General features: G+C 37.0%; 1 protein-coding gene and 1 pseudogene across 9 annotated transcripts in view; both read right to left on the bottom strand.

The window, feature by feature from the left end:
• Nek1 (NIMA related kinase 1) overlaps positions 1-27,964 on the bottom strand; it is a 100,309-nt gene that overhangs the window by 61,564 nt on the left and 10,781 nt on the right. For 5 of the 9 annotated variants that reach the window (XM_070016493.1, XM_070016494.1, XM_070016497.1 and 2 more), the window contains exons 6-16: positions 26,882-26,965; positions 25,083-25,150; positions 24,866-24,952; positions 23,960-24,014; positions 20,531-20,731; positions 16,713-16,773; positions 15,599-15,750; positions 5,334-5,393; positions 5,033-5,092; positions 4,894-4,941; positions 4,655-4,729 (exon numbers count right to left, since the gene is read on the bottom strand). In XM_070016493.1, coding sequence (XP_069872594.1) covers positions 4,655-4,729; positions 4,894-4,941; positions 5,033-5,092; positions 5,334-5,393; positions 15,599-15,750; positions 16,713-16,773; positions 20,531-20,731; positions 23,960-24,014; positions 24,866-24,952; positions 25,083-25,150; positions 26,882-26,965 — 951 coding nt within the window. The remainder of the gene's footprint in view (positions 1-4,654; positions 4,730-4,893; positions 4,942-5,032; positions 5,093-5,333; positions 5,394-15,598; positions 15,751-16,712; positions 16,774-20,530; positions 20,732-23,959; positions 24,015-24,865; positions 24,953-25,082; positions 25,151-26,881; positions 26,966-27,964) is intronic. The other 4 variants (XM_070016496.1, XM_070016499.1, XM_070016502.1 and 1 more) reach the window with 2 other exon arrangements.
• Positions 1,692-3,467, bottom strand: LOC138823102 (T-complex protein 1 subunit alpha pseudogene; annotated as a pseudogene).

Here is a 27,964-nt window from a genome sequence, read left to right as displayed (position 1 = left end):
TAATGTTCAATTTTCATTTTGCCTTTATTTTTGGTGTTTCCTCAATTTGATTCACCTTATATTGAGCTTCTTCATTTATACAAAACAGGCATAAATCTAAACAGCCTAACAATATAAACATTTCAAACTGAGGAATAGGTACAGAATACTCATTAAAAGCATTATGGATGCATTTAAAGTAAATTAAAATCTATTAAGCACACAGTATATTAAACAATTGTGCAAGTTATAAAACAAGATTTATAAAACTGGACTTTTAGGATTAAGTATCACTTTAGATACAATAGGAAAAACTACTTTATTTCATTGAAGATATATGGAAGGGAGAAAGGAAAAAAAAAACCCACAAAACCTCAATGGACTGGCACCAAATGCTGGACTCTGTTTTTCACTTTTCTTTCTGGTAAGATATAAGATAAACTAATTTTAGGATAAATCAAATTCTGTCTGAAAAAAAAAAGACTATTTGAAACTGGGTGCTAGTGGCTCACACCTGTAATCCTAGCTTCTAGGAGATTGAGATCTAAGAGTTGCAGTTTAAAGCCAGCCCAGGAAGGCAAGTCTGTGATACTCCTATCTCCAATTAACTACCTGAAAACCAGTAGCAGAGTTGTGGCTCAAAATGGCAGAGTACTAGCCTTGAGCTAGTTGGTGCCCAAGCCCTGAGTTCAAGCCCCACGACTGATAAAAAAAATATTGATATATGATATGAAATAATACATCTCAAGAGACTGAAAAATTAAATTCAAGACAGATTATATATGACTATCTATTATTCAAATCACAACTTTGAGTAATAGAAACAAGGATAGTTATTTCAACTAGATATGTTATGTGCAGTATTCTGAAAGACCCAAATTAATATGCACAGGTCAGGTGAATTTACAGTTTAAGGACATGTTGATTTATAATAGTAATTAAAATAACACACAGGAATAACAGTATATTTCTACTGCTGTATAACAAATTATCACCACATAAATAGCTTAAAACAGTACCCACTTATCATCAACCAGTTTCCCTGACTCAGGAAGGCCTCTAGGTGCATTCAGCTGGGTCTCTGGATCAGGATCTCAGGAGGCAGAAATCAAAACTGTCAGTCAAAACTACAATTCTCATTTCAGGTTCAGTATCTCTTGCAAGCTCCCTGGTTCTTGGTAAAATTTCTTTGCAGTTGTATGCTGCAATCATTTTCTTCATCTAGTTATTGTCGTTGTTCTTTTTGGATGTCAAAGGCATGGATTTATTTGAAAGCACTGAGAGGCTAGTTAGCTGTTAAAACAGCTAGAGTGAGACAAACTTGGGAATTTAATCATAAAACAAATGACTTAAACCGTTCCTTCCTCATCAGGTCAATATTCTGGGAGGGGCTCTAGCCTTGGGCTATCAAGCTGTAGGGTCCTTGTGTTCATGCTACATCCCCTGGAGAGAATGGGCAAAAGTGAGCCACAGTGTTGCAGCCCTGTGTATCGGAGGTGGGATGGGAATAGCAATGTCTACAGAGGATGAACTGCTTAACAGTAGTCACAATTGTACTTAAACCTCGATTTTTTTCAAACTAAATTGTAATATGTAAAATCTAGGGACCAATGTGAGGAAGGGAACCAATCTACTACTTCACGAGAAGTAATTTAAATATTTAAGGTGTAAGATATTGCATCTAACACGGTCATAAATAAAGGGCAGTAAGATCAGTCATCAAGAGCTCTGGAGTGAACCTGGCCTCCATGTTTTTCATCTTTGTCCTCAGGGTGTAATTTTATTAGATCATCAGTTGAAGATGGGAATTGCAGCTTCGGTGGCAAATTTCAAGCCCTTCACCTTAACAATGGTGGGTTCTAAAACCCCTGCTTGTTTGTAGTCTCAGGAGTTTGCCCTGGGTTCTGGGTTAACTTGAGCCTCATTATGAAATGCTCTTAACTTTGCAACCAGTCTTGAGCAATGTTAACTGCCAAAGTATTAGGAATCACAAGGAGAGATCTTGCAAATTCAGCCATGGCAAGCTGTTCCTGAGACCCCATGCTGGCTGCATAGCTTTCAAGGTAAATGGAAAGGACTGCTTCTATTGCCCCATCACCTGGGACCACTGACGGACTCTAAAACCCCTTTCACATCATCATGTGAAAGAGCATCATGTAGGGAGCACTCCATCTCATCACACATGAAATCATTTGCCCCATGCAAGATAACTGATGCAGGTGTACGAGCCTTAGTACTTTTCATTAAGATCAGTTCATCATCACAAATTCTTTCTTGTACCACCTCTTCTGTACATTGTACCACCACAATGTCCCAATGTTGTGGCTTCCAAAGTTTTTTCACCTTCCAAATTGGCCAGGGTTGACAGAATACTTGCACCAGAAGCCTTAGCAATGTGTTTAAGGTCTCTCTTTACAACTCTCCAAACTGCCGTAGCACCAGCTTCCACAAAATACTTCAGACACATGTCATCAATCCCACCAGTGGTGAGAACAACATGAGTACCAGCCACCAGGATCTTCTGAATTCTCTCCTCAGTGACATCTGAATTCTCTCCTTGATGATATCTGATTCTAATTTGGTCCAATTTCTCAGGGTCTATAATAACCAATTGTACTCTTGGGCATACCCTGGGATCCCACCACACAGCTGAGTACATAGCTGCTGACCAGCATGCTTTCTGTTTGACTTCTCCCATAACTTTCAGAATATTAACAGAAGTGACTGGATAGTGTGGCTGGCCTCTGGAGTCTGTGTACTTAAAGCAAGTACAGCATCTGTTACCATGGTGGAGAAGAAATTACCATCCATTCCAGTAATTTTGGAGGACATGTTTGTCTTAGCAGCATTCATCAGGCAATCTCTTCCAAGTTCATTTGTGTTAATAATTAGATTTTCACTGATGTATCACATGGCTCCCTTGCAGGCCAGCCAGCAGTCACTAATAACTGACATGGGATGAGTTTTCTGTTTGGCTAGTTCATCTGCATTTTTCAGAAGCTCTGCTGCATTAATAACCACAGAAGTAGTCCCATCCCCAACTTCTTTGTCTAGCAGATCAGCCAGCTCACAGAGAACTTCAACTGCAACAATTTCAGAATGGTTGCACCATCGTTAGCAATGGTTACATCTCCAATATCATCCACCAACATTTTGTCCAAGCCAACCGGACCAAGGGAACTTTTTATAATAGTGGCAATGGAAGGTGCAGTCACAATGTTCTGGGAGCAGACTGCCTCCCCGGGGCTGTGGTCTCTGAACACGGGTAAGGGTCCCTCTATCTTCACAGCAGGCCACGCTTCTAACTTCAATGGGTTATCTCGGTTGGTAGGCCGGGTGGCAGAAACAAGCTAGGCAGCATGCAAAGGCCCAAGTGGCACCGCCAGTCATTTTCTTCTTAGTTATTGGTCAATGACCATCAATGACATTACCATCACCCTGAAGTCTCCTACACTTTTCTTGCCACAGCACTCTTTGCTGTCTTCCATTCAAGCAGAAGTATCTGCTATGAGGAAGTCTTACATGTTAATGTAATCATGGGAGTGCACAAGGAAAGGATGCTTGCATTTGCCTATAACATAATCTAATCAAGGAGTTACTACATCCCCTGTCTTTACTAGTTCTCCTTACACTCAAGGGGAGAGAATGCAAGGTGTGTTCATCAGGGATGGTACACCAGAAGACACCTGGAACATGGTCTATCACAGACAGACATAAATATGGGATGACGTAAGAGCAAAGGAGTGCAAGGGTCAGAGCAAAGAGATACAGGAAATTACCATCTGAGCTCTTGATACCCCAAACTATTCTCTGGGGTAAAAGTCCCTCAAAGACAAACACATTAATGAAGATTAAAGCTTGAAGAAGTTAATTAACTTGCCTAAGGCTATAGTCTGGATCTACCTGAAAGGAATGTAGGTAAATGGCTAGTCTTTAGAAATCTTGGTAGGAGTACGGAGATCGGAGTGAGAGTGAGGAAGAAAGGAGGGGTGCTTAGAAGTAAACACAAGTGGAAAGATGGAGGGGCAATGTTCAGAAAGGATGAGAAGGTGTGTAGTAGGGAACGCATGGGGATCAATCTGGAGAAACTTGACAGGAATCAGAATAACAAGAGTCCTATGAGAACTTAATAGTTTTGTTTTGTTTTTTGTGCCAGACTGGGGCTTGAACTCAGGGCCAGGGTATAGTCCCTGAGCTTTTGTGCTCAAGGCTAGTGCTTTACCACTTGAGCCACAGCTATACTTCTAGCTTTTTTGTGGTTAACTTGCAATAGAAGTCTCATGGACTTTCCTGCCTGGGCTGGCTTTGAACCACAATCCTCAGATGTCAGTCTCCAGAGTAGCTAGAATTACAGGTTTGAGCCACTGTGTCCAGCTGAGAACTTAATTTTTAAGGCTACATGAAAAGTTATATTGGAGATTCCTCTGAAAGGGCAATTGGTCCCATAGTCTTCACATGAATGCTTTTAAAGCAATTTTAACAGTTCACACTAGTATTAATATGTTGCATATCAAATACATGCAGGAAAACTAAGAAATCATAATAAATGCTGAAGAATTCTAGATAAAAAACACACAAACACACACACACAATAAACAAGTATTATATATTTTAAAGAGCAAGATGAAACTGGAGAGAAAAAATAACATCACTATATTGGTTATCAAATGCCTACCTTCACTTCACCACCTCCACCAGCACTTAACACATTTCTCCATCCTTGTTCCCTGGCCCTATTTATTCTCTCCAACTTTTGAGAAAACAAACAAACAAAACACCATTTCAACTACTTAATATAAAATACATTAAATACACTTAGTAATACAATGGAAATCAGTGCACTTTACTTTTCAAACAAACATGTCTATGGGGAGAGGGAGGAAAGCGGCATGGAAAAATGGATTGATGTCTTACCCTTTCTTTTTCGTGCCTTTTCATTTGTTCAGCCTTCATAAAACTAATCTGCAATCATTTTAAAGACATATTTCTTAGAATTCAAAATGGTTATAATCTGTAGCTTGGTAAAGGAAGAAAAAGAAGAGTAAAAAGCTACCTGATCCTTTTGTTTCTTTTCCCTGTCAATGAATTCCAACCTTCTTTTGCTTGTTGGTTCCTTAAACAAAAAAGAACATTTTTATCAATAACTATCTCTGCTTTTTGTATTTTTATCAGGAAAGTAAGTATACCAGTGGCAGAAGTATGCACAGGGAGGTTAAAAAAATTAAAAAAGAAGTCATATGTATTTGTTTCAAAGAAATAAGGAGGAAAGGTTTGGAGGCTTCATATTATAAAGTTTCATTTTTTAAAAATTAGTTTTGTAAAGCTTTAAAATAAGCAGGTAGGTATCTTTGTACCTCAAACGCTTTCCTCCTTTCTTCTCTAGGGTTCATTCTCTTCACTGGAATTTGATGGGCCTGGACAAAAAGTAAAACTAGGAATTAGAGACAGACTTTAAAGTGATCATTTGAAAATTCCAAATTTATGGAAATTTAAAATAAGAAAGAAGGCATGCAAATACTGCAATAACTCTTTCAAGAAATATTAGCTTTAAAAATAAAGATATTGTAGGTATTGATATGTCATCTGCGAACAAAGAGAAACAAAATTGTGGAGAAGGGCTTCCGTGGTCATCAACTAAATGGGTCTGTTCTCAGAAATGGATGTCAATAGTAAGTTTTCTAGAATTATCACACATTTCTGAAGCCCAATAATAAATACAATTTTTTAAAAAACTTATACAATATATGCTCATTTACATAAACCTCATACAATAAAAATTTATAGCCCATTTTACTCCCTACTTTAGAGATAATAAGTGTTGATATCCAGACATTTTAATGCACTTAAATACATACAAAATAGTAGCTTTTTACATAATGCACATTTTTACATAAATGTAATAAGAACTTGTTATTAGATGGAAAACAAACTGGTCTGCATTATGGTAAACAAATTAACAATGGCAATATTCTACATGAGTACTATAATTAATTTAGTCATTCTTCTTGGAGTAAGACGTGGGGTTGGTTTTGAATTTTTCCTGTATATTCATCCTCTTGTCATAAGCAAATCTTTCAGGAGGGCAATTTTTTTAAAAATTAGTGGAATTATAAAGTAAAAAACTAAATTGATTGTTGAAAAAATTGTCCAAGAGGCTGCACCAATCTACATTTCCACCAAAGCACTCATTCCCATATTCTTGCATAGTATCAAATATTATCATCCTATCTTGATTCTTATCTGCTCCTTGAAAAGGCTAGTAATATTTTCCAGTTTGGTAGATAAGTACATTTCTTCTTCTTTTTTTGGGGGGGGGGTGGTGGGGGTGGGTCCAGTTGTGGGGCCTGAACTCTGGGCCTGGGCGCTGTCCCTCAGCTCTTCAGCTCAAGGCTAGCGCTCTACCACTTGAGCCACAGAGCCACTTCCGGCTTTTTTCTTTTTGCTTATGTGGTACTGAAGAATCGAACCCAGGGCCTCATGCATGCAAGGCAAGCACTCTACCACTGAGCCACCTTCCCAGCCCCAACATTTCTTCTTTTATAGGCTAAATATATGCATTCACATATCCTTAAGACTTCCTGCTCTTTACTCGCTAAAATGATTCTGCCACCACTAGTGGACAGCAAGCTTCAGTTTTAAGGGTGTTAGAGCTCTGGGGTCACCATTGTTGAGATATTAGAAATAAAACTTGCAGGTAATGTTCCTCATAGAAATAAACACAGTTAATGATTTCAGGTATGTTTTTTATACACTGGATGTAAAACACTGGATAAAGGGACTTCGATGTAGCTCAATGGGATATAGTGTTAGCATAGCATGCTTGAGGCCCTGGGTTCAATTCTCATATTTTTTTAACTAGTGGGAAATATTATCCAGAAACTTTGTAAAAGTACTTCCATAAAAAATATTATTTGGGGGGCTGGGAAGGTGGTTCAGTGGTAGAGCGCTTGCCTTGCATGCATGAGGCCCTGGGTTCCATTCCTTAGCACCACATAAGCAGAAAAAAAAAAAGCCTGAAGTGGCGCTGTGGCTCAAGTGGTAGAGCGCTAGCCTTGAGCTGAAGAGCTGAGGGACAGCGCACAGGCCCAGAGTTCAGGCCCCACGACCGGACCCAAAAAAAAAAAATTATTTGGCAAGAAAAATTAGTTCTGAGATTAGTACAACACAGATCAGTGTGAACATACTGTGCTAAGTAAAACAGTCACAAAAAATCACATGTTGTCTTTCATTAATGTAAGGTATCAAGAATAAGCAAATCTGTATAGCAACAGAAAATAATTAGTAATTTGATAAGGCCAAGAGGATAGAGGAGAATGGGAGTGACTGCCAGTAGGAAAAAAAAAAAATTCTTTTTCCTTTCTCGTTGACCATACTGGGTTTGAACCAGGCCCTTGAATTTGTTAGGCTGGCATGCATAACTTCAGCCACGCCTCCAGTTTCTTTCAGCTTTAGCTATTCTTAAATAACTAAAATAGCATAGACCTGATCTGGACTATGGATCAGACTGTAATACTTCTATCTATGGTTTTTTACATATCTGGGATAATAGGCTTGTGCTACCATGTCCACATTTAGAACTAATTTCTTTTTGGGATGATGAGTATGTGGAGACAGTTACCACACTACTGGATCTATATTATGAACCATTAATTGCAATTGTTAATGTATGAGTTATAAATAACCCCAAGAGTTGATGAATAATCATCTCTGGATTACAGATCCCTACATTATATATTCTAACAAGTTTCATTGCTTAACTATTATGTAACCAATCTAGCATCTGTCTCAAGATTTGTCTGGGCTGGGAAGGTAGTTCAATGAGTGGTAGAGTGCTTGCCTAGCATGCATAAACCCCTGAGTTCGATTCCTCAGTACCACATACACAGAAAAAGCCAGAAGTGGCGCTGTGGCTCAAGTGGAAGAGTGCTAGCCTTGAGTAAAAGAAGCTCAGGGACAGTACCTAGACCCTGAGTTCAAGGACTGGCAAAAAAGAAAAAAAAAGATTTGTGCCCCACAATACCAAATAATTAAAAAAAGTATTATCACTGTAGGGCATGATGGCACACCTGCAGCCCAAGCTTTCCGAGGGCTGAAGCAGGATTTTGAGTTCAAGGTCACTCTGGGCTACATATACAATCATTGTCTCAAAACAAAAAATTAGGGCTGGGAAGGTGGCTCAGTGGTAGAGTGCTTGCCTTGCATGCATGAGGCCCTGGGTTCAATTCCTCAGCACCACATAAGCAGAAAAAAAAATTATTAATTTGAGTAATACAAAAACTTGATAGTAAATGACTAGCTTTTAGATTATATGACAGCATCAAGTGTAGGACAACAGAAGACCAAGACAACTACATACTTGGGATAAATTACATAGAGGCAAAGATTATACTCATCTTTTGGTCTTCTATATTGCCTTACATATATGATATTCAAATATTTCTGAAATAAAAATCTAAGTCATTCTTCTGATAGCACATAGTATTTTTAGAACATTATTTACATACTAAAGAAAACATGCTGCTGAGTGCCAGCTACTCAAGAAGCTGAGATGTAAGGATTATGGTTTGAAGCCAGCCTGGGTAGAAAAGTCCGTGAGATTCTTATCGCCAATTAACCACCAAAAAAGCTGGAAGTGGAGTTGTGGATCAAGTGGTAGAGCATAAAAGCTGAGGGACAATGCCCAAGCTGAGTTCAAGCCCCAGGACAGGCCAAAACCAACAAACAAAAACAAAAAACAAAACAAGACAAACACTACAAAAATACCCCTAAATATTAAAAATGTGTTCATGGACTGCCCTCTAGTGGCTCATAATGATTCCTCTATTTCAACAACACTTTATATGAAATAGAGCAAAGTCTTGATTATCACAAGCAAATATTTTTGATACGTTGAATAGTAACTTAGTACATGTTAGCTTAAATTTACACAAATAAAATATAATAAACTGTTGCCATTACCATTTTTCCTATACATTTCTCATTTTCAAGCTTGGAATTTTTAAGTTTCAACAAATCACTGTGAATTTAAACATAAAAGATACTTTATACTTGCCATGATTGTTGTTGTTTTGGGTTTTTAAAATGTTTTTTATTGTGAAAATACCGTACAGAGGTGTTACAATTACATAAGCAAGGTAATGAGTACATTATCAAGCATTGTTGCCTCCTCCTTTGTTTTTCTTCTACCATCCCTTTTCTCCCATCTCCATGACTACACTCCCACCCAAAGTTGTAAAGTTCCTTTTTCACCATAGCATTTTGTATATTTCATTGTTGCAATGGGTCCACTGGTATCCCTATTTAAACAATTTGTTTTTTTCTCTTCCCCTCCCTAAATTATAACAACATCAAATACAGTGAAAACAGAGGTTATACCATGGGGGAGGGACATACAAAGCAACAAAACAATCACCTTATAAATATAGCAAGAAAGAAAAAACCACTTGTGTCCTTATCTTGGGGTTCATTTCGCCTAACATCATCTTATCTAACCACTTCTGTTGTCTCAGACATATACTAGTTATTGCAAATAAGGGAAACCATGGGACCTATGTTTCTTTGAGCCTGGCTTACTTCACTTAATATAATTTTTTCGAAGTCTTTCCATTTCTTTTAAATTTTTTTTATTGTGAAAATACTGTACAGAGGGGGTTACAATTACATGGACAAGATAATGAGTACATTTCTTATCAAGCATTGTAGCCTCCTCCTTTGTTTCCCCTTCCCATCCCATCCTCTTTCAACCTCCCCCTCAACTCTTCCACCCCCCCCACCCCCCCCCACCCCCCGCCAAGTTGTAAAGTTCGTTTTTGACATAACGACTTGTATGTATCATTGTTGCAATGGATCCACCTGTATCCTATTTAAACGATTTGTTTTTTCCCTTCCCCTCCACAAATTATAACAAAATCAAATACAGTGAAAGCAGGGGTTATACCATGGGGGAGGGACATACAAAGCAACAAATAATCATAAATGTGTTAGAAACAATCGCATGAGAGAAAAAAAACGTCGAATACATATCTTAGGGTTCATTTCCCTAATATCAACTTATCTGCAAGTCTTTCCATTTCCTAACAAATAGGGCAATGTCATTCTTTCTGATGTAGGCATAGAATTCCATTGTGTATATACCACATTTTCTTGATCCATTCATCTACTGAGGGGCATCTGGGTTGGTTCCATATCTTAGCTATGGTAAATAATACTGCAATAAACATAGTTGTGCTGGTAGCTTTAGTGTGGTCTTGTTTGTGATCATTTGGGTATTTACCCAAAAGTGGGATTGCTGGGTCATAGGGGAGCTCTATGTGGAGTCTTCTGAGGAACCTCCATACTGCTTTCCAAAGTGGTTGAACAAGTTTACACTCCCTCCAACAATGCAGTAAGGTTCACTTCTGTCCACATCCCCTTCAGCATCTGTTGTTATTAGAGTTCTTGATTATAGCCATTCTAACTGGGGTGAGGTGGTATCTCAATAATTAGAGCGCTGAGTTTAAACCCTAGTACTGCCAAAACTAACCAATAAACATCACAAGACACTAGCCTGATGGTTCTCCCTTAGCTTGTATCTGGCGTTTTACCCAAGTTAGTACAATTAAAATATAAAAGATACTGTTGCTTTGATGACTGGAATTCCTTTTCTCATTTTACTCATTTGTTAAAAATGAGACTTATTAGCATTTTCTTTGTGCAAAGATGTGTAATACATGGCTCCTCCCTTCAGAGAAATGGCATTCTAATAAAGTAACACTAGGAGTTCTGATAAGGAAGAAATTACTTTGATGAAGAAGTTTGCCATCTTAATGCCAGACCCTGAGAGTAGGAGGATAATTAGGAAATAAGGTCTATGCGGAAAAAAAAAAAAGTATTTGAGGTGTTCCTACCTGTCATCAGTCACTGGGACCTCATAGTATGTCTATACTATGCCACTATGTACAGTGTGGTAAGGCCCAACATGGTATTTGTTAGTCAAGGAGAAATGTGTGAACACTCACTGCACATAGCTTGCTTCCCACCCCACCCCCCACCCCCATCACTTTTTTTTCAAGCCTTTATCCCCATGGTTGGACTCTTAAGATTGAAGGTATAAGTGTCTTTCATTCTATCTACCAAGAGCTTACACACAGACACAGGATAGTAGCATTGTGACTCTGACAGAGAAATTTCAAAGAAAAGAACATTCAAAAGGAGAAAAGGGTACATATGAACAAAACTCAGGAGGCTGAGATCTAAGGAGAAAAGGGTACATATGAACAAAACTCAGGAGGCTGAGATCTGAGGATCATAGTTCGAAACCAGACTTGGCAGAAAAGTCCTCATGAGACTCATCTCCAATTAACCAATCAAAAACTGAAAGTGGCAATGTGATTCAAAGTAGTACAGTGCTAGCCTAGAGTGAAAGACCTCAGGGACAGAGCCTAGGCCTTAAGTTCAAGCCCCATAACTGACTAGAACCAAGAGTGAACACATCCAAAAAGAGAAGTGAGTATTAGGAAGAGTCAGTAATTGGTGATTTAGCAGAGTCCGAATCTAGGTCGAGATGTTAAGTCTGGAGTTCAAATAAGGAGTCTTAGCTGAAGACAGGTTTGGAAGTCAATGTCTAGATGTTTACTTTGAGGAAGTGTAGGTGAGAAAATGTTCAAGGACTGAGTCCTAAACTTCAGCATTTAGAAGTCTGGACAATGAGGTGGATCTTGTAAAGGAAACAGAAGCAGTCAATGAGACAAGAGGAAGATCTGAAAGAGTACTTTGGATTTAAGAAAATGTTTAATGGAGGAGGTAACCCAGGGAGTCAAAGCTTCATTAAGTAAGCAGGAAAGGAAACAGTACATAAATGATAGAGATGACTTCAGATGGGAACAGAAGGTCATCCCAAGTAAGAGTAAGCAAAGTGAAATATTTGCAAACAGGATGGTAGATGTGATAGTGGGAAAATTTTCTTCCAGATTCTATTTTCTTACTGAAATAGGAAGCAAGCATTAGTCCTGTGAAGAAGAAAATTAATCATCTAGAAAGTGGGAGAGCAAATGGGCTAAAGACCTACTACAGGGCGTTGGATATAAATCTAGTGCCATTACTGGCAGAATAGTGGGAGAGAGGAATAAGGGACTTGAGGTATTGAAAATTATGAGTGAATATAGAATTTGAGCCAGATAAAGAACATAATAACAAGGAGAGAGATACTGAAAAACTAGTAGGAGTCATGCATCCAAATGTGACAAAGAAGTTTTTGACAGACTACTAGAGGAATAAGCAAGAAACAAGAAGCAGTGTCAGAGAATGAGATGCTTATAAATGAAACTTCAGAAACATTGCTATTACTGATAATGGCAAACTTAATAGCACAGTTATAGATGAAATTTTAAGGTCAGGTGGGAATCAAGATAACTGAAAAAGAATGAGCAAGAAAATAAAGGGTATAGGAAGTTTTATCTTTCTGGATATTTAAATCACCTAGAATTTTAACAATGGGAAGAATGTGAGTCAAATGTTAAATTTTTTTTACATGAGTATCTATAGAAAACCCTGATACAAAATGATAGCAGGTTATACAATATGGTAGCAAGAACATCAAAGCAGGGAGGGGGGGTGGGCTTGGGTTACAGCAAGGAGAGTCTGGCATTAAGATGGCAAACATCTCCTTTATCTTACCTCTAGACCCAAAGGTACTGAGGGATTAAAGAGAAAACAGCTACCACGGGAGGGAGCTACAGAATGTGAGTTCAGGAAGAAGCCAAGTTGTAGCCTAAAGCAGGTGAAGATCATCTTTATCTAGTAATTACATAAGGGGTTTTTGCCAATAATGTATCATGAGTCAATGTGGCACAAGAGGTTAAGATACTGCTCAGGGAGGAGAGGAATATTAGGGTATGGCCAGTCTTTCTTACAGGATTTTAGTAACTAAGTAATGAGGGAAAACCTGGAGTCCTAGGTTTCTTGTGGCGACCTAAAAGAGATAAAGGATGCAATACCACTGGTCCATGTAGGCTAAGTAAATGTAATACCAATAAACAATGATAAATAGAAGATAAAGCTGGTTCCAGTTATATTATCCTGCCTATGCTACTAGAGCTGACTTGGTAGGTTTTCCTTTTTGCTTTTGTTTTTTTGTTTTGGTGGTACTGAGGTTTGAAGTCAGGGACTTGCACTTGCTAAGTAGTTATGCCCGGTAGGCACTCTACAACTTGAGCCATGTTCCCAGCTCTGAGCACTTCTTTGCTGCTCCCATGATAGTAGGCTTTGCAGCAGATGATGGACCGACACTGCAGAGGACAGAGCTGCTCCTGATTAGTCTCCTGTCTCTGTTGCTGCAGTGAGTGGGCTGGCCACACGGTGGCACTGCAGGAGGCAGCGTGCAGGAGAGTTCTCACAGTACTCTCCAGCTTTCCTGTGAGCTTCAGCAGCACCCCAGGGGCGCTAACCACAGGGTTCTGCTGGTGCCCAGGCTGCCATCCCTGCCTGCTTTCCAAGATGCTCAGCAGCACCAAGTAAGTTCTACCTGCATCCCAGGCAGTTCACTGTGGAAAAACTTTGTTGTTCTCTAGGTACTTTGATCTCTAGGCACAAATATGAACAGCTTTTCTCTGTATCTGCCATTTGTATTCTCTTTTACTATTTAAGGCTAATTCCATAAATAGACACTCTCTCTCTCTCTCTCTCTCTCTCTCTCTCTCTCTCTCTCTCTCTCTCTCTCTTTGGTCATGGGGCTTGAACTCTGGGCCTGGGCGCTGTCCCTCAGATCTTCAGCTCAAGGCTAGCCCTAGGCACAAATATGAACAGCTGTTCTCTGTATCTGCCATTTGTATTCTCTTTTACTATTTAAGGCTAATTCCATAAAGTCACACACACACACACACACACATATTTTTTTTTTGGTCATGGGACTTGAACTCTGGGCCTGGGCGCTGTCCCTCAGCTCTTCAGCTCAAGGCTAGACCTCTACCACTTGAGCCACAGCGCCACTTCCAGTTTTCTGAGTGATTTATTGGAGATAAGAGTCTCACAGACTTTCTTGCCCAGGCTGGCTTTGAAACATGATCTTCAGATCTCAGCCTCCTGAGTAGCTAGGATTAAAGGCGTGAGCCACTGGCACTCGGCAAATAGTCATAATTTACATTAAATTTTCCCCATTCAAATTTTGTGTAGTTTGTCTCTGACTCCATGGTAACGTATATAACATATCTGAAGACTGATTCACAGTAATCATTTAAAATTATTTTATGCTGGGGCTGGGAAGGTGGCTCAGTGGTAGAGCGCTTGCCTTGCATGCATGAGGCCCTGGGTTCGATTCCTTAGCACCACATAAGCAAAAAGAAAAAAGCCGGAAGTGGCGCTGTGGCTCAAGTGGTAGAAGCGCTAGCCTTGAGCTGAAGAGCTGAGGGACAGCGCCCAGGCCCAGAGTTCAGGCCCCATGACCGGACCCAAAAAAAAAAAATTATTTTATGCTATTTTTTTTGTTTTTGCTGGTCCTGGGGCTTGAACTCTAGGCCTGGGCACTGTCCCTGAGCCTCTTTGTGCTCAAGGCTAGTGCTCTACCATTTGAGCCACAGTGCCACTTCATTTTTTTCTGAGTAGTTTATTGGAGGTAAGAGTCTCATGGAGTTTTCTGCCTGGGCTGGCTTTGAACCCTGATCCTCAGACCTCAGCTTCCTGAGTAACTAAGATTACAGGTATGAGCCACTGGCACCCAGCTTATTTTATGATAAATTTTTAGCCAAACTAACTGATCATCCCTACTGTGAAGTTTATCTTAATAGCAGTATATATGTATATATATTATGTGTATATTATATATATAAAATATGTGTGTGATATGGTGTGTGTGTATCTAAGTATCTAAGGTGCATACCTGTACACCTGTAGGCCAGAATGAAACTGGTCCTATATACTGAAGCATGCAAATACTGACACAAAGCAAATGTCAAATTCCCAGCAACTAACACTGTGTTCTTAAGACACTTAAATGCTACAGGCTTCTTTTTGTTGTTGTTGTTGGCTGCAGATCTTGAACTCAGGGCTTGGGAGTTGTCCCTGAGCTTTTCTGCTCAAGGCTACTTAGTGCTCTACCACTTTTGAGCCACAGCTCCACTTCTGGTTTTCTGGTAGTTAAATGGAGATAAAAGTCTCATGGACTTTCCTGCCAGGACTGTCTTGAAATCATGATCCTCAGATCTCAGCCTCCTCGGTAGCTAAGGTTACATGTGTGAGCTACCAGAACCTGGCTTCAGGCCTCATTTTTTCACATGAAACATGATGGGCTTTTATGATTTTTCCTTTCAGCGCTATGATTTTATTTATTTGTCATTTCCCAAATACAAAAATCTCTCAGGATTTTACCAAGTGTATCTCAGGTATTCTTTTATGCACATGATCAAGTATGTCTACTTAGGACATTACTTTTTTGTTGCACCAATCATTCATGTAATATGTTTACTTAAATGCTTCCATATGATTATGTAAGACTGTACCCCTTCAAAAACTAGAGAATAGTACATGACTGAAGTAGAGCAATATTCTTTAGTAACAACTTTAAAAATCTTATACAAAGATAATTCAATTGAATAAAATGAGGTTGAATTGAATTTGATACAACTTACAGTCTGTAACAACATCATACCTGTTTATGTTTTTGGAGTGGTTTTTTTTCAGGTAATTTTTTCTCTCCATATTTCTTATATGTTAAAGGTACTCCATATTTAGCAGCAGGCTTTGTGATTTTCTGTGCTGGCACAACAGAAACCAAGCTTTGTCCTGAAGCTGGTCTCTTAGCTACATAAAAAGACAAAAACAAATTTTTCTAAGAGTTTCTTTTATTAAATTTTTTATTTGAAAACTAAAAACACTTTCATAACAATTGATAGGATATAAAACTTTCAAGTATCTTATCCATTCCTTAACATTTCTCACTAACTCAAATATGTTACACTAAAGTTATCTCATCCTTTAAAGATATTGATGTTTTTCATATAAAAATCATGTGCAGCTGGAGCCAGCCTCATGCCTGCTAAGGACCCCGTTCAAAGCCTGCCCGTGCAGAAAAACCTGTTATACTCTTATCTCCACCCAATTAACCAGCAAAGAGCCAGAAGTGGAGTTAGCAAAGGTGTGGCTCAAATGTTTGAACACCACCATTAAGAGAAAAAGCTAAATGAGTATGTGAAGTCCCAAATCAAAGCTTTAGAACTGGTACATACACAAAATTATATATGTGTTTGTGTGTGTGTGTGTGTATGTATATCCCATCCTTAATAATATATTTGACCTCATAATTTACTTGAAACATTTTTAGAATATAAATTGTTTATAAACACAAAAAATATTACATAATGATTTACATATAACTGGACATTTTACACCATTCTCTGGCAATGTTCAAAATACCAAATAAGAAGACTGAGGGTGTGGTCCAAGTAGTAGAGCTCCTGACTAGCTACTGAAAAACCTGAGTGCCAACTCTAGCACCTTAGAAAAAAAATGAATCAACTCAGTATTTGATAATGATATAGAATTTCACTTAAGACAGACAAGAAACAGAAATTTCATTAGTAATTTATCAAAACCCAGTATATATTATCATATATCATAAAACAACTTTAAAAGGAGATTCCCTCTAGGTTATTTTTAGTCTACAATCATCTGTCTTTCTCTCCATCCTTCCATCCATGTTTCCAGTACAGTTAGGTGTGAGTATTGTCAACAGATGAAATGCCTCATATTTACATTTCATTTACCTGGTACAGGCTGTGCTCCACATTTGGAAAATGTTTTTAGACAAAATTCTTCTGCGATGAGCTTAGGTTGAGAGAAAAAAGTTAGAAAAAAAAAACATTAAATTTCCTGAATAAAAAACATCCTATTCACTAGTCACTATATATTTTACCTTTTCTGTCACAATTATGCTGCCAGATATACTGTATAAATTAAAACCAAGTACTCCATTCAGCAAGTCTGTCTCATACTAACTTCCTCACAATCTTACCAATTTATTCCTTCCCCACACAGATTTTCTTCTCTAATTAAACTAATGTATAATCTCATTTTCTATGTGCACCAAACCCCTCAACCCCTCATTTACTTCAAAACTTCATTATCTGAATCATGTTAGCATTTCCTACGAGGTTACTCATAAACATGTTATTAGATATATATTTTTGGTGGTCCTAGGGTTTGAACGCAGGACCTCACATTTGCTAGACAGGTGTTACCACCATTGAGTCATGCCTCCAGTTGGATATTCTTACATAATTAAAGATTTTTGTTGTTGTTGTTGTTGGTCGTGGGGCCTGACTCTGGGCTTGGGTGCTGTCCCTGAGCTCTTCAGCTCAAGGCTAGTGCTCTACCACCTAGCCATAGCACCACTTCTGGCTTTTACTGCTTATGTGGGGCTGAGGAATCAAACCCAGGGCTTCATGCGTGCAAGGCAAGCACTCTACCAACTGAGCCACCTTCCCAGACCCAATTCAAGACTTTTTAACAGTGTTTCAAATACTCCTTTGTTTATTCCTCAGTGTCTATAGATTCTGAGAAACAAAAATAAGTTGCATATAATTTTTTCTTCTTATTCTATCTTTTCAGTGTCAAACTACGATACCAACGGAGTTAAGTCAACTTAACCTTTACTGAGTTGGAAAGGAAAAAGCAAAAGGATTTTCCCATTTTCAATAGAACTGAGGGCCAGTACAGAGCATATTCCTGTAGCTATTCCAATAGCTCAGCAGCTCAAACTGCTCCATGGGCAAAAAGCCACCACTTGAAATGCCTCTTTCCCATGAAGAATCTACTACAACACCAATCTCAAACCAACAGTATCAGTATCAGCTAGCCTCAATAAAGATGCAAATTGTCAGGCTGGCCCCAGTAAAGTTCTCTAGGAGACTATGCTATGTGCTACGATCTGAGAACCACTACACAGCGTAAATATAGGTGCAAGTCTTGCTCAAAGGTAATCCAGAGCAGGGATGTGAATGTGTTTTCTCTCCTGAGCACACCTACTCCCACTCCCCAACTCCACTTATTTTTTAGAAATAGTGATCATCAGATTACCTCCAAACTGAATCATTTCTTCCAAAACAAAAGTCTTCCTTTTGTTATGTGGACTGAGAGATGGGTAGGTACTTACAACCCCAAAGTTACATGAATTTCTAGGCTGGTCTATCCAAAATAAGAGCCACTGTCCATATAAAACTATATGCATTAAGATTTATGATAAAAGCCAGGCATGGTAGTGCATGCTTATAATCCAAGGTACCTGCCCTTGGGAAAAGTCTGAGACTGTATCTGAAAAATAAAGCTAAAAAGAGTTGGGTCATGTAGCTTAAGTGACAAAGCACTTGTCTAGAACTTGAGGCCCTGAGTTCAAACCCGTATCTTAAAATTAGAAGTTTAAAATAACTAAAATTAAATGTTGGTTGCTCATCACATCTCAAGTGTTCAGCTGCTGTGGCTAGACGACACAGTGTTATACAGTAGACACAAGCCACTGTCATCATCACAAAATATTCTGATAGACAACATCAATACTACTAAAGAATCAGAGCTCAGCCTTGATTTGTCAACCTACACCCAAGAAGTTGCCAGACAGGATCTAGAACTAGACTTGAAAGCATTTTCCTAATGGTGCTGAGAACATTTAGGTATTAAAAATAAAAATTATTCTGTAATTCCAATCTTCAGGAAGCTAAGGCAGCAGGATCATGAATTTGAGGCTTGATGCTGGCTCTAAATAAATACATTTTTGCATATTTTAGGCTTTAGTGTTTTCCCTCTCATTGCTAGCTGTCTGAATTCCAGTGCTTTTGCCTTAAGACTGTATGTCCTAGCTGCCTGCACAAGGGGTGGGAGGGAGAACTTCAGCAAAGTTAAATGAAATTATTGTTTGCATCATAGTAGTTGCCAAAGAAACTGCCCTTGCAAACATTATTTTTAACAAAGAAGTCTTATAAGATACCACATTTCAGAAATTGTTGCTACATTCTATACAAGTAACCTTTACCCTCTGAATTTTAATATGCTTTCTTATTACTAACACAGTCTTTTGGTATTAAGTTAAATCTAACTCTATGGTTGCTAAGAAGTATTTGTTCACAGAAATGTTCTGTTAAACCAGAAGGATATATAAGTAATACAGTTATGATATTAACTATATTATGTTATTTGTAGGAAAGTTCAATGGCAATTATTTAAGTTAATAAAGGGTACATTAAAAACGAGAAGTAAAACAACTCCAATTTCAGGTGGTCAAATATTTGTAAATAATTGTCAGTTGATTTGGCGTAGATTTATAAACCTTGCCCAATTAAATTTTAATTCTACTCATTTTAGGTATGGTAGTCCATGGCTATAATTCTAGCTACAGAGATATGGATATTGAGAGGACTGAGAAATCCAAACTCCATCTCAACCAATGAGCTGGGTGTGGCAGCTTAAGTTTGTCATCCATATTATGTAGAAAGTATAAAAAGGAGGATTCCAGTCCAGACAAGTCTCAGTAAAAACAACAAACAAATAAACAAAACTCAATCTGAAAAATAACTTAAGCAGTAAGGGTTAGAGGTATGGCTCACAATCATGGTAAATGTGCCCGTCAATCATGAAGCCCTATATTTAAACCCTACATTTAAACACTAGTATACTTTCACACACAAAATTAAATCAAACCAACAAATATCTGTTAAACACCTGTATTTGAGGAAAAAGTAGGAGATAATTGCACATATACTACGTATATACTTATACATATAAATATTATATTTATATAAGTATTTATAAGTATATGTGTGCATATATTACATGCATATTATGTATGTATACATTACTATATGTGTATTATTACATATACATGTGTGTATATACACGTATATATGTATATGTATGTATATATACTATATAACATACACATATATGTAAATACAAATAATCACAAGTTTCTGAACATTTTCTGTAAAATATAATCATTAAAATTATGTTGATATTTGTAGCATAAATTGTGCTGAATATTGAATATTTCAAATGCCAAGGTTTTTTGAGTTACTAAGGCTTGAACTTCATAGGCAAGCACTCTACCACTTAACCCACACCCAATGCTTTTTGCTTCCATTATTGTTAAATAGAGTGCTGCATTTTCTGACTGGGCTAGTCTGGATCTTCCTTTTTGTTTTTCTAGGCAGTAGAAGGACAGGCATGAATAATTATACTCAGTTTTCTTACTGTCTAAGATGGGGTCTTAAAAACATTTTGCCCAGCCTGGCCTTAAACAGATCTTCCAATCACAGCTTTCTGAATAGGTAGTATTACAGAGGTGAGCCCCTGCACCTGACTATCTTGAACATTTTCATGCTTGACATTAAGCACTTTACATGCGTTATTACTTTTAAAAAATTCTCATAATCACCTCGCATTCATGATGCTACTTCCCACAGGTGAGGACAGTGGTGACCACACGGGCTGGAAAGTGCGTCTAATCTCCAAGATTCACATATGCTTGCCACAAAATCGGAGGACATGTCTTAAGTACTAATTTAATTTTAAAGATAAAATTTACAAAACATACCTGAGGTGAGAGAAATCTTTCAATACGTTTGGCTATAAAACCTTTCTCCAATATGGAGTTGACTGATGGTCTATCCTTAGGATTTCTCTTAAATAACTGAGAAAGCAAATTGCGGAGATCATAGGAATAATGTGAAGACACTGGTGGAAAAGATCCAGATATTATCTTCAGTACGAGGTTCTTCATATTGCCAGCTTCAAACTAAAAGCCAGAAAACAAATCAATACATAGGAAGTACATAAAACTTGAAAGTGGGGATATTAGCAATGATAAATAGTTCTTTTCCTATTAATATAGAATAGAAATACAACCCTCTTCCAAATTATGAACATATGCTCTCTAAAGCAAACCTTAGTTATCTATAAATGTACTTCAGAGAGGATATCACTCCTCAAAAATAAACCATAATAACACAAATGACTCATTTTTACATATTCAACATGTCAAGAGATGATACAGGTATTAAATATAGTAAGTATTTCATAAACCATGATAATAATTGAGTGTTCATGAAGTTTTACCTTACAGGTAGCAAAACCAGGGCCAAAGAACCACAGAAGGGATAAAAAACAGAAGACCTGCACTTAGGACATGACTTCCTTTAAATCTGTTATAATGATTAGAGTAAGAAATTATAGAACTACAGCATTTGGAAAAATATATTAAATAAATATACTACAATTTTTTTCCTGCTAGACAATGTTTCTTATTATTAATTAATCTATTTATTTATTTTTGCCAGTACTGGGGTTTGAACTCAGGGACTTGTCCTCCTGACTAAAGGTCGGCACTCTACTACTTAAGTAGAGTTAGTGTTTTAAAACTTTTTAAGTATTTGCTGGTTAATTGGAGATAATAGTCTGCCTGGATTGTCTTCAAAGCCAAATCCTCAGATTGCAGCCTGAGTAGCTAGGATTACAAGCATGAGCCATCAGTACCAGGATCACTGTTATTATTTTTTGTGTGTAATGCTGTTTACAGCTATAGAATAAACAATGTTGCAAATATTCCCAAAGGGAATATAAGCTATATTAATAGCTCTATATGTTTAATAATACTAATATATGTGTTAGGATTAAATACAATATAACTACTGCTATAAAAAGAATGTAGAGGTGAGATAATTTAAAGATGGTTTTATGCTAACATAACAGTTGTACAACCATTTGGGTTTTTATTTGTGTGTGTACCTGTACTAGGGATAAAACTCAGGACCTGAGTGCTGTCCCTCATCTTTATTTTCACATGAAACTGGCACTCAAGCAATTGAGCTTCAGCTCCACTTCTGGCTTTTTGGTGGTTACTTAGAAATAAGAATCACATGGACTTTCCTGTCTGGATATCTTCCAACCATGATCCTCAGATCTCAGCCTCCTATTAGCTAGGATTATAGGCTTGAGCCACCAGTGTATGGCTAACATGAATATATTCTTAATATAAACATCAAATAAACAAAATGAGCTATCAATTAGACATCAATGATTATACCTATTATAAAAGTTCACCTAGAACATTTAAAAATATCATTCAGCTTATAAAAATTTAAATAAATTTATTCTTATAAAAATATGTGTTCCTAAAAAGGAATCCTAACCATGAAAAGAAGAAAAGATATTTTTCTCTAATTCCTTTATCTTTCAACTGACAAACACTTCATGGACAAAGGTGAGGAACTAGTTAGTTTTATGAGGTACTCAGTTTCATTACTTAGTAAATTCCAAGGCCAGGCATCTCACCTGTAATCCCAGCACTTAGGAGACTAAGGAAGGAAGATGGTGATTTTTAAGGCCAGCCTGGGCTACATACAAACAAAAAAAAAAAAAAAAAAAGAAAGAAAGAAAGAAAGAAAAAAGAGTAACTGATTCCAAAATATAGAGGCTATAGTGGCAGACATGATCAGTGTAAGATTTACCTAAATAAACAGTGGTTTAACCCCAAAATTACTGTCACAGAAAATGGACAAATTTCTTCAAATACGAATATATCTATCTGATAACCACAATTCTGTATCACTTCAGCAATTTGTTTTTCTTAAGAAAAATAAAATTTAAGACAATACCAAAGTGTATGTAGCCATTAAAAGAACTTCAAAGAAAGGCACACTCCAAATATTATCAAGCAATAAACAAGCTATAAAACTACATAGACAGTATAATCAAACTATTGGAAAGAAATAATCCAGAATTCATTTTATAAATTAATCTATAACAAAACTTAGAGGAAAATAACAAATAGTATAGGTTGTTACTGCTGGTTGGAAGAACTGTTCATTATATTTACTTATTTATAAATGTATGTATTTTCTGAAATTGTGTGTAATGAAAATATTTTGTCAGTCAGTGGAAGAAAACATTTAAGAAGAGATTTTAAAATGAAAAGTGATTAAGACTACTCAGGACAAAAATTCTCCTTTGTTATGTTTCCTGCTATTAAAAAAGAGTCTCAAAAATAAAACAATAAAAAAAGAAGAGTTAAAATTATACTCTAAGAAGCACTTAAATTGATAAAATTCATTTGAGGGTTGGGAAAGTGGCTCAGTGGTAGAGTGCTTGCCTTGCATGCATGGGGCCCTGGGTTCGATTCCTCAGTATCACATACACAGAAAAAGCTGGAAGTGGCACTGTGGCTTTAGTGGTAGAGTGCTAGCCTTGAGCAAAAGATGTTCAGGGACAGAGCCCAGGCCCTGAGTTCAAGCCCCAGGACTGGCAAAAAAAAAAATTCATTTGAGCATATTGAACAAACTTCTATAAATAGTTTTCAATTCCAAATTTTAAAAAAATGTAAGGTTTATTTTTTGTTATTTTTGAGACAGTCTCACTATGAAGCCCAGGCTGGCTTTGAACTCAAGATCTGCTATCTCACACTCCTAAGTGCTGGGTTTACAGGCATGTACCACCATGATCAGCTTAACTTGGGTATTTTGAGACAACTTGCTAAAAGGAAATTCAAAGATGGATTTACATTAAGAGGAAAGCAACAACAGATGCTGGTAGCTCACACCTATAATCCTAGGTATTCAGGAGGCTGAGACCTGAGTTCGAAGCTAGCCCAGTCAGGAAAGTCCATGAGACTTGGAGAGGCTCCAATTCCCTACCAAAAAGCGAGAAGTGGAGCTGTGGCTCAAGTGGTAGGGGCACTAGCCTTGAGCAAAAAAGCTAAGGAATATCAGCAGGCCCTGAGTTCAAGCCCTTCAACTGGCACCAAGGAAAAGAGCAAGTTTGTGTTTCTATCAATAGAAATACTTTAATAAAGTATGAACTATAACATCAAGTATGTAACATGCAAATATGCTAGGAGTAAATCAATTTGGATATACACTTCAGAAAGTAAATTTAAAGTAAATTTAAAAACTACGAGAAAAATTTCTAGTCCAAAAGAATCATCTGAAAGATGATGTAATTAAAATATATTCCAGAAACTTTTACTTACTGCATGTTTAAGTGTACACATCTCATAAAGGACACAGCCCAGAGCCCAAATGTCACTAAAGAAGACAAAAATGAGAGTTTATTTTCACCATCAGAATATACTTTAAATATTTTCATTTAAAGGAAACATAAGTGGCACAGAAATGCATTGGAAAAATATGTGGTTTGTAAAGCATTTTCTTCAAAAATCAAAAACAATCACTAAATGACAACAATAGCTGCTCAAAATTAGACAATAAGTTGCCTAAGCAGTTAGTTTAAAATTTCATTTAACAAATTTAATATCTGAATATAAGTGGTAAAGGAAATTCATATCTATTCCATTTATTTGGTTTTGTTTGGCAAAATTCAACTTGCTTTATTCAATGATTTGCAAAAAATTCTGGCATTTTAAAATATATACAAGGAAAATATGGTCTCACATTACTATGAAAAATACAAATTTACAACAGAAAGAAGAACTATATCAGCAGCAACTAACAAAGGTACTTTGTTGAAATTTTTTCATCTGAAGGAGGAAGAGAACATAAAAGGTCACTGGAATTCAATGGCAGACTTTCGCATTCTTCTGTTTTACAGCATCTTAGTTGTAGTGGAGCTCAGTGTTAAAATATATGTTTGGAAAGCACTTAACAGTGCCTGGTATACAGTATGTGTTCAATAAATACTTGCTACAATTCAGTAGGAAGTGACCAGTTCAAAGGGAAAGACAAAAGAAAGTACTCTGCTTCCAATTACAATGGAATTGTAAATAATGGAATTCTTCCTATATCTTCTTCAGTAAGATACCAAGAAAATAATCTTTATGAACATGTACATTGCTGATTTTATAATAGTATTCTCAAAGTTAACAAACATAATGGAACAGTTCAATGAAATATATCATAATGAATGTCTTTTTAAATACCTTTTATTGTTATAAGGCTTGTTTTCACAGATTTCAGGTGACAAGTAGTATGGGGTTCCTATACAAGTTCGAGCCAGCTCTACAGTACTAAAACAACAACAAATTATTAACAAACTTCATATAAGAAAATAAGCAATAAATTATCACAAACATCATGATGAATTGAAATTTCAGTGAAGAAATTATATCAAAATAAACTTCAAGATAAGTATGTTACCTATTAAGAACTCTAGCAATTCCAAAATCTCCAAGTTGTATCGTACCATCTTTGGTTAGAAATATGTTCTGCAAAAGATAGGAAAAAAATCCCACAAATATTGCTACAGTCTTACCTGTATGAGCCAACAATATATTCATTCATAGTCTAGTTAAAAAAACATTGAGATTACAAGATACCCACATACAAGAAAATAAATGTAGTTTCCTATCTCATACCACATGCAGAAATAAACTCAAAATGGATTCTAAACTTAAAACCATAGAACTCTCAGAATAAAATCTAGGAGAAAATTTTCACACCCTTGATAGAAACAATGGTTTCTTAGACATGATACCAAAAGCTCAAATGAACAAAATAAACAAAAAATTAAACTGAAGTTCATCCAAATAAAAAAATGTGTATCACCTTTGATGCACCATCAAGAAAACAAATAGGGCCGGGCACTGGTGGCTCACACCTGTAATCCTAGCTACTCAGGAGGCTGAGATCTGAGGATCATGGTTCAAAGCCAACATAGGCAAGAAAGTCTGTGAGACTCTTATATTCAATTAACCATCAGAAAATTGGAAGTGGTGCTGTGGCTCAAGTAGTAGAATTCTTGCCTTGAGCTGAAGAGCTCAGGGAAAGTGCTCAGGCCCAGGGTTCAAGCCCATGATCCTCAAAACCAAAAAACAAAAAACAAAAAAAAACAACAAATAAGTTATCTACACAATGGTAGAAAATACTGGCATAGCATATATCTGAAATGACACATATCTAGAAAAGGAACTCTTACAATTCAACAACAGAAAGTTTAAATTAGGAGAAAGGCATCTACTATGTTAGTTCCACTTAAATAAAATGTGTAGAACACAAAATCTGGACATAGGAAGTGGATTAGTGGCTATCACAGTCTTGGTGGAAGAGGAATCAATGAATGTATGTAGTTTCTCTCTGAAGTGCCTAAAGTGTTCTGGAATTAAGACACTACACAATGGCTTTTCAGATTTGCTCCATCAGAAGGAGGGAGTTAGGGGGGACTATAAAAAGTAAGAAGCCATTTTCAACATAGTGTCTTGTATATCTCATTGTTACAATGGGTCAACCTGTATCCTTGTTTCAGCATTTTATTTCCCTTCCCCTCTCCAAATTAGAAAAATGTGTATACAAGATGCAGGGCACCAGAATCAAATACAGTGACAACAAGGGTTATACCATGGGAGAGAGGGAGGAGTTGGGAAGATAGGAAGGAATAGTAGGGGAAAAACAAAGGTGGGGATAACAATGCTCATTAGGAAATGTACTCATTTCCTTACTCATATAACTGTAACCCCTCTATACAGTATCTTTACAATAAAAAAATATTTTAAAAAAAGAGTAAGAAGCTGGGCACTGGTGGCTTACGCCTGTAATCCTAGTTACTAAGGAGGCTGAGAGGATCACGGTTCCAAGCCAGCTGGGGCAGAGAAATCTGTGAGACTCTTATATCCAATTAACCACCAGAAAACTGGAAGTGGCACTGTGGCTTAAAGTGGTAGAGTGCTAGCCTTGAGCAAAAGAGCTCAAGGACAGCATCCAGGTTCAAGTCCCATGACCAAAAGAAAACAACAACAACAAAAATCAAAAAACAAAACAAAACTAGGCAGAGCTCTAACATACAGTGCATAAAGAAGATTCTAGGATCTGGGTCAAGGGGGACGAAGGAAAGAAAAGATAGACAATTCCTCATACACTGCTTTCGGCCCAAAAGTTGTGGCTCCAGACATGGCTCCATGTCTTTATCCACTGACAAGTTATTAGTAACAGAAAGAACAAACCTGTGATTTTATGTCTCGATGAAGAATTTTCCTATCATGTACATGTTTCAGGGCTAAACATATCTGAACAAACCAGTCCAAAATCTAGGGAGAAAAGCAAATAAAAAAATTTCAGAAACGCTCTGAAATATTGCTTAAGTCAAAAAGTATGAAAAGAAACTTGAAGAGGCAATTTATACCTTGTAATATTTGATAGTGTATAACTTGTTCATTTTTAAATTCGGCTTTTTTTCAGTAAAAATAAAAATCACATGAGTAGAAATTTGGAAGCAGGCCTGACCTATGCTTCCCTGTGTTTACTACAAATAAACACCCTCTCAGGAACTGGCCATTTGGAAGTAAAGAAGCTTAAATTCTACCTCATGCCTAATACCAAAATAATTCCAAGTAGAGGGCATTTAAACTAGTTTAAAAAATATATATATATATATATATATATATTTTATAATTCATATAAACTGAAAGCAGCAATTTTGGCTTCAAATTTATTCTACAAACATAATACCAGAAATATTAAGGTGGGTATACAAGGATGTTTGCTGTAGCACAATTGGTCAGATCAAGAACGATAAACAACACAAATATCCATTAGGAGGATTGATTCAATATGAGAGTATATACAGGCAGCCAACAAAATGAATCACTTCTATGTGTATTTGTGCATATCTTAGTTGAACAAAAACATTGCAGAATACTATAGTATATACTGCTGTTTTTTTAAATATATGCTTATCCCATACAGCTGCATTCTGTATATATGTGTGTGTGTCTATGTGCACATGCATGTAGGAAGGAAAGAAGGAATAGGTAGGGAAACAACCAGTACACAATGTTTATCTCAAGAAAGTGGCTTTGCAAAAGGTGGAATAAAAGGTAATAAGCTATCCCTGTTTTCCTTCTGTTCACTATATTTGTGTGTGTGTATGTGTGTGTGTATATGCATGTTCATGCTGGGGCTACATTTAATAAAGTTGCTATTCAAAAGCTGCTAACCTCCAGAGCTGGAGTTACTTGGCAAGGCTACATTTGGGGAAGATAGGTCTGGAAGCACTGGTAACATACAGATTAACTATCTATAATTTC

Source organism: Dipodomys merriami, unplaced genomic scaffold, assembly GCF_024711535.1.
Source record: "Dipodomys merriami isolate MVZ:Mamm:240054 unplaced genomic scaffold, mDipMer1.0.p SCAF_12, whole genome shotgun sequence".
Classification (NCBI taxonomy): Eukaryota; Metazoa; Chordata; class Mammalia; order Rodentia; family Heteromyidae; genus Dipodomys; species Dipodomys merriami.
This window is presented reverse-complemented; position numbering and strand designations above follow the sequence as displayed.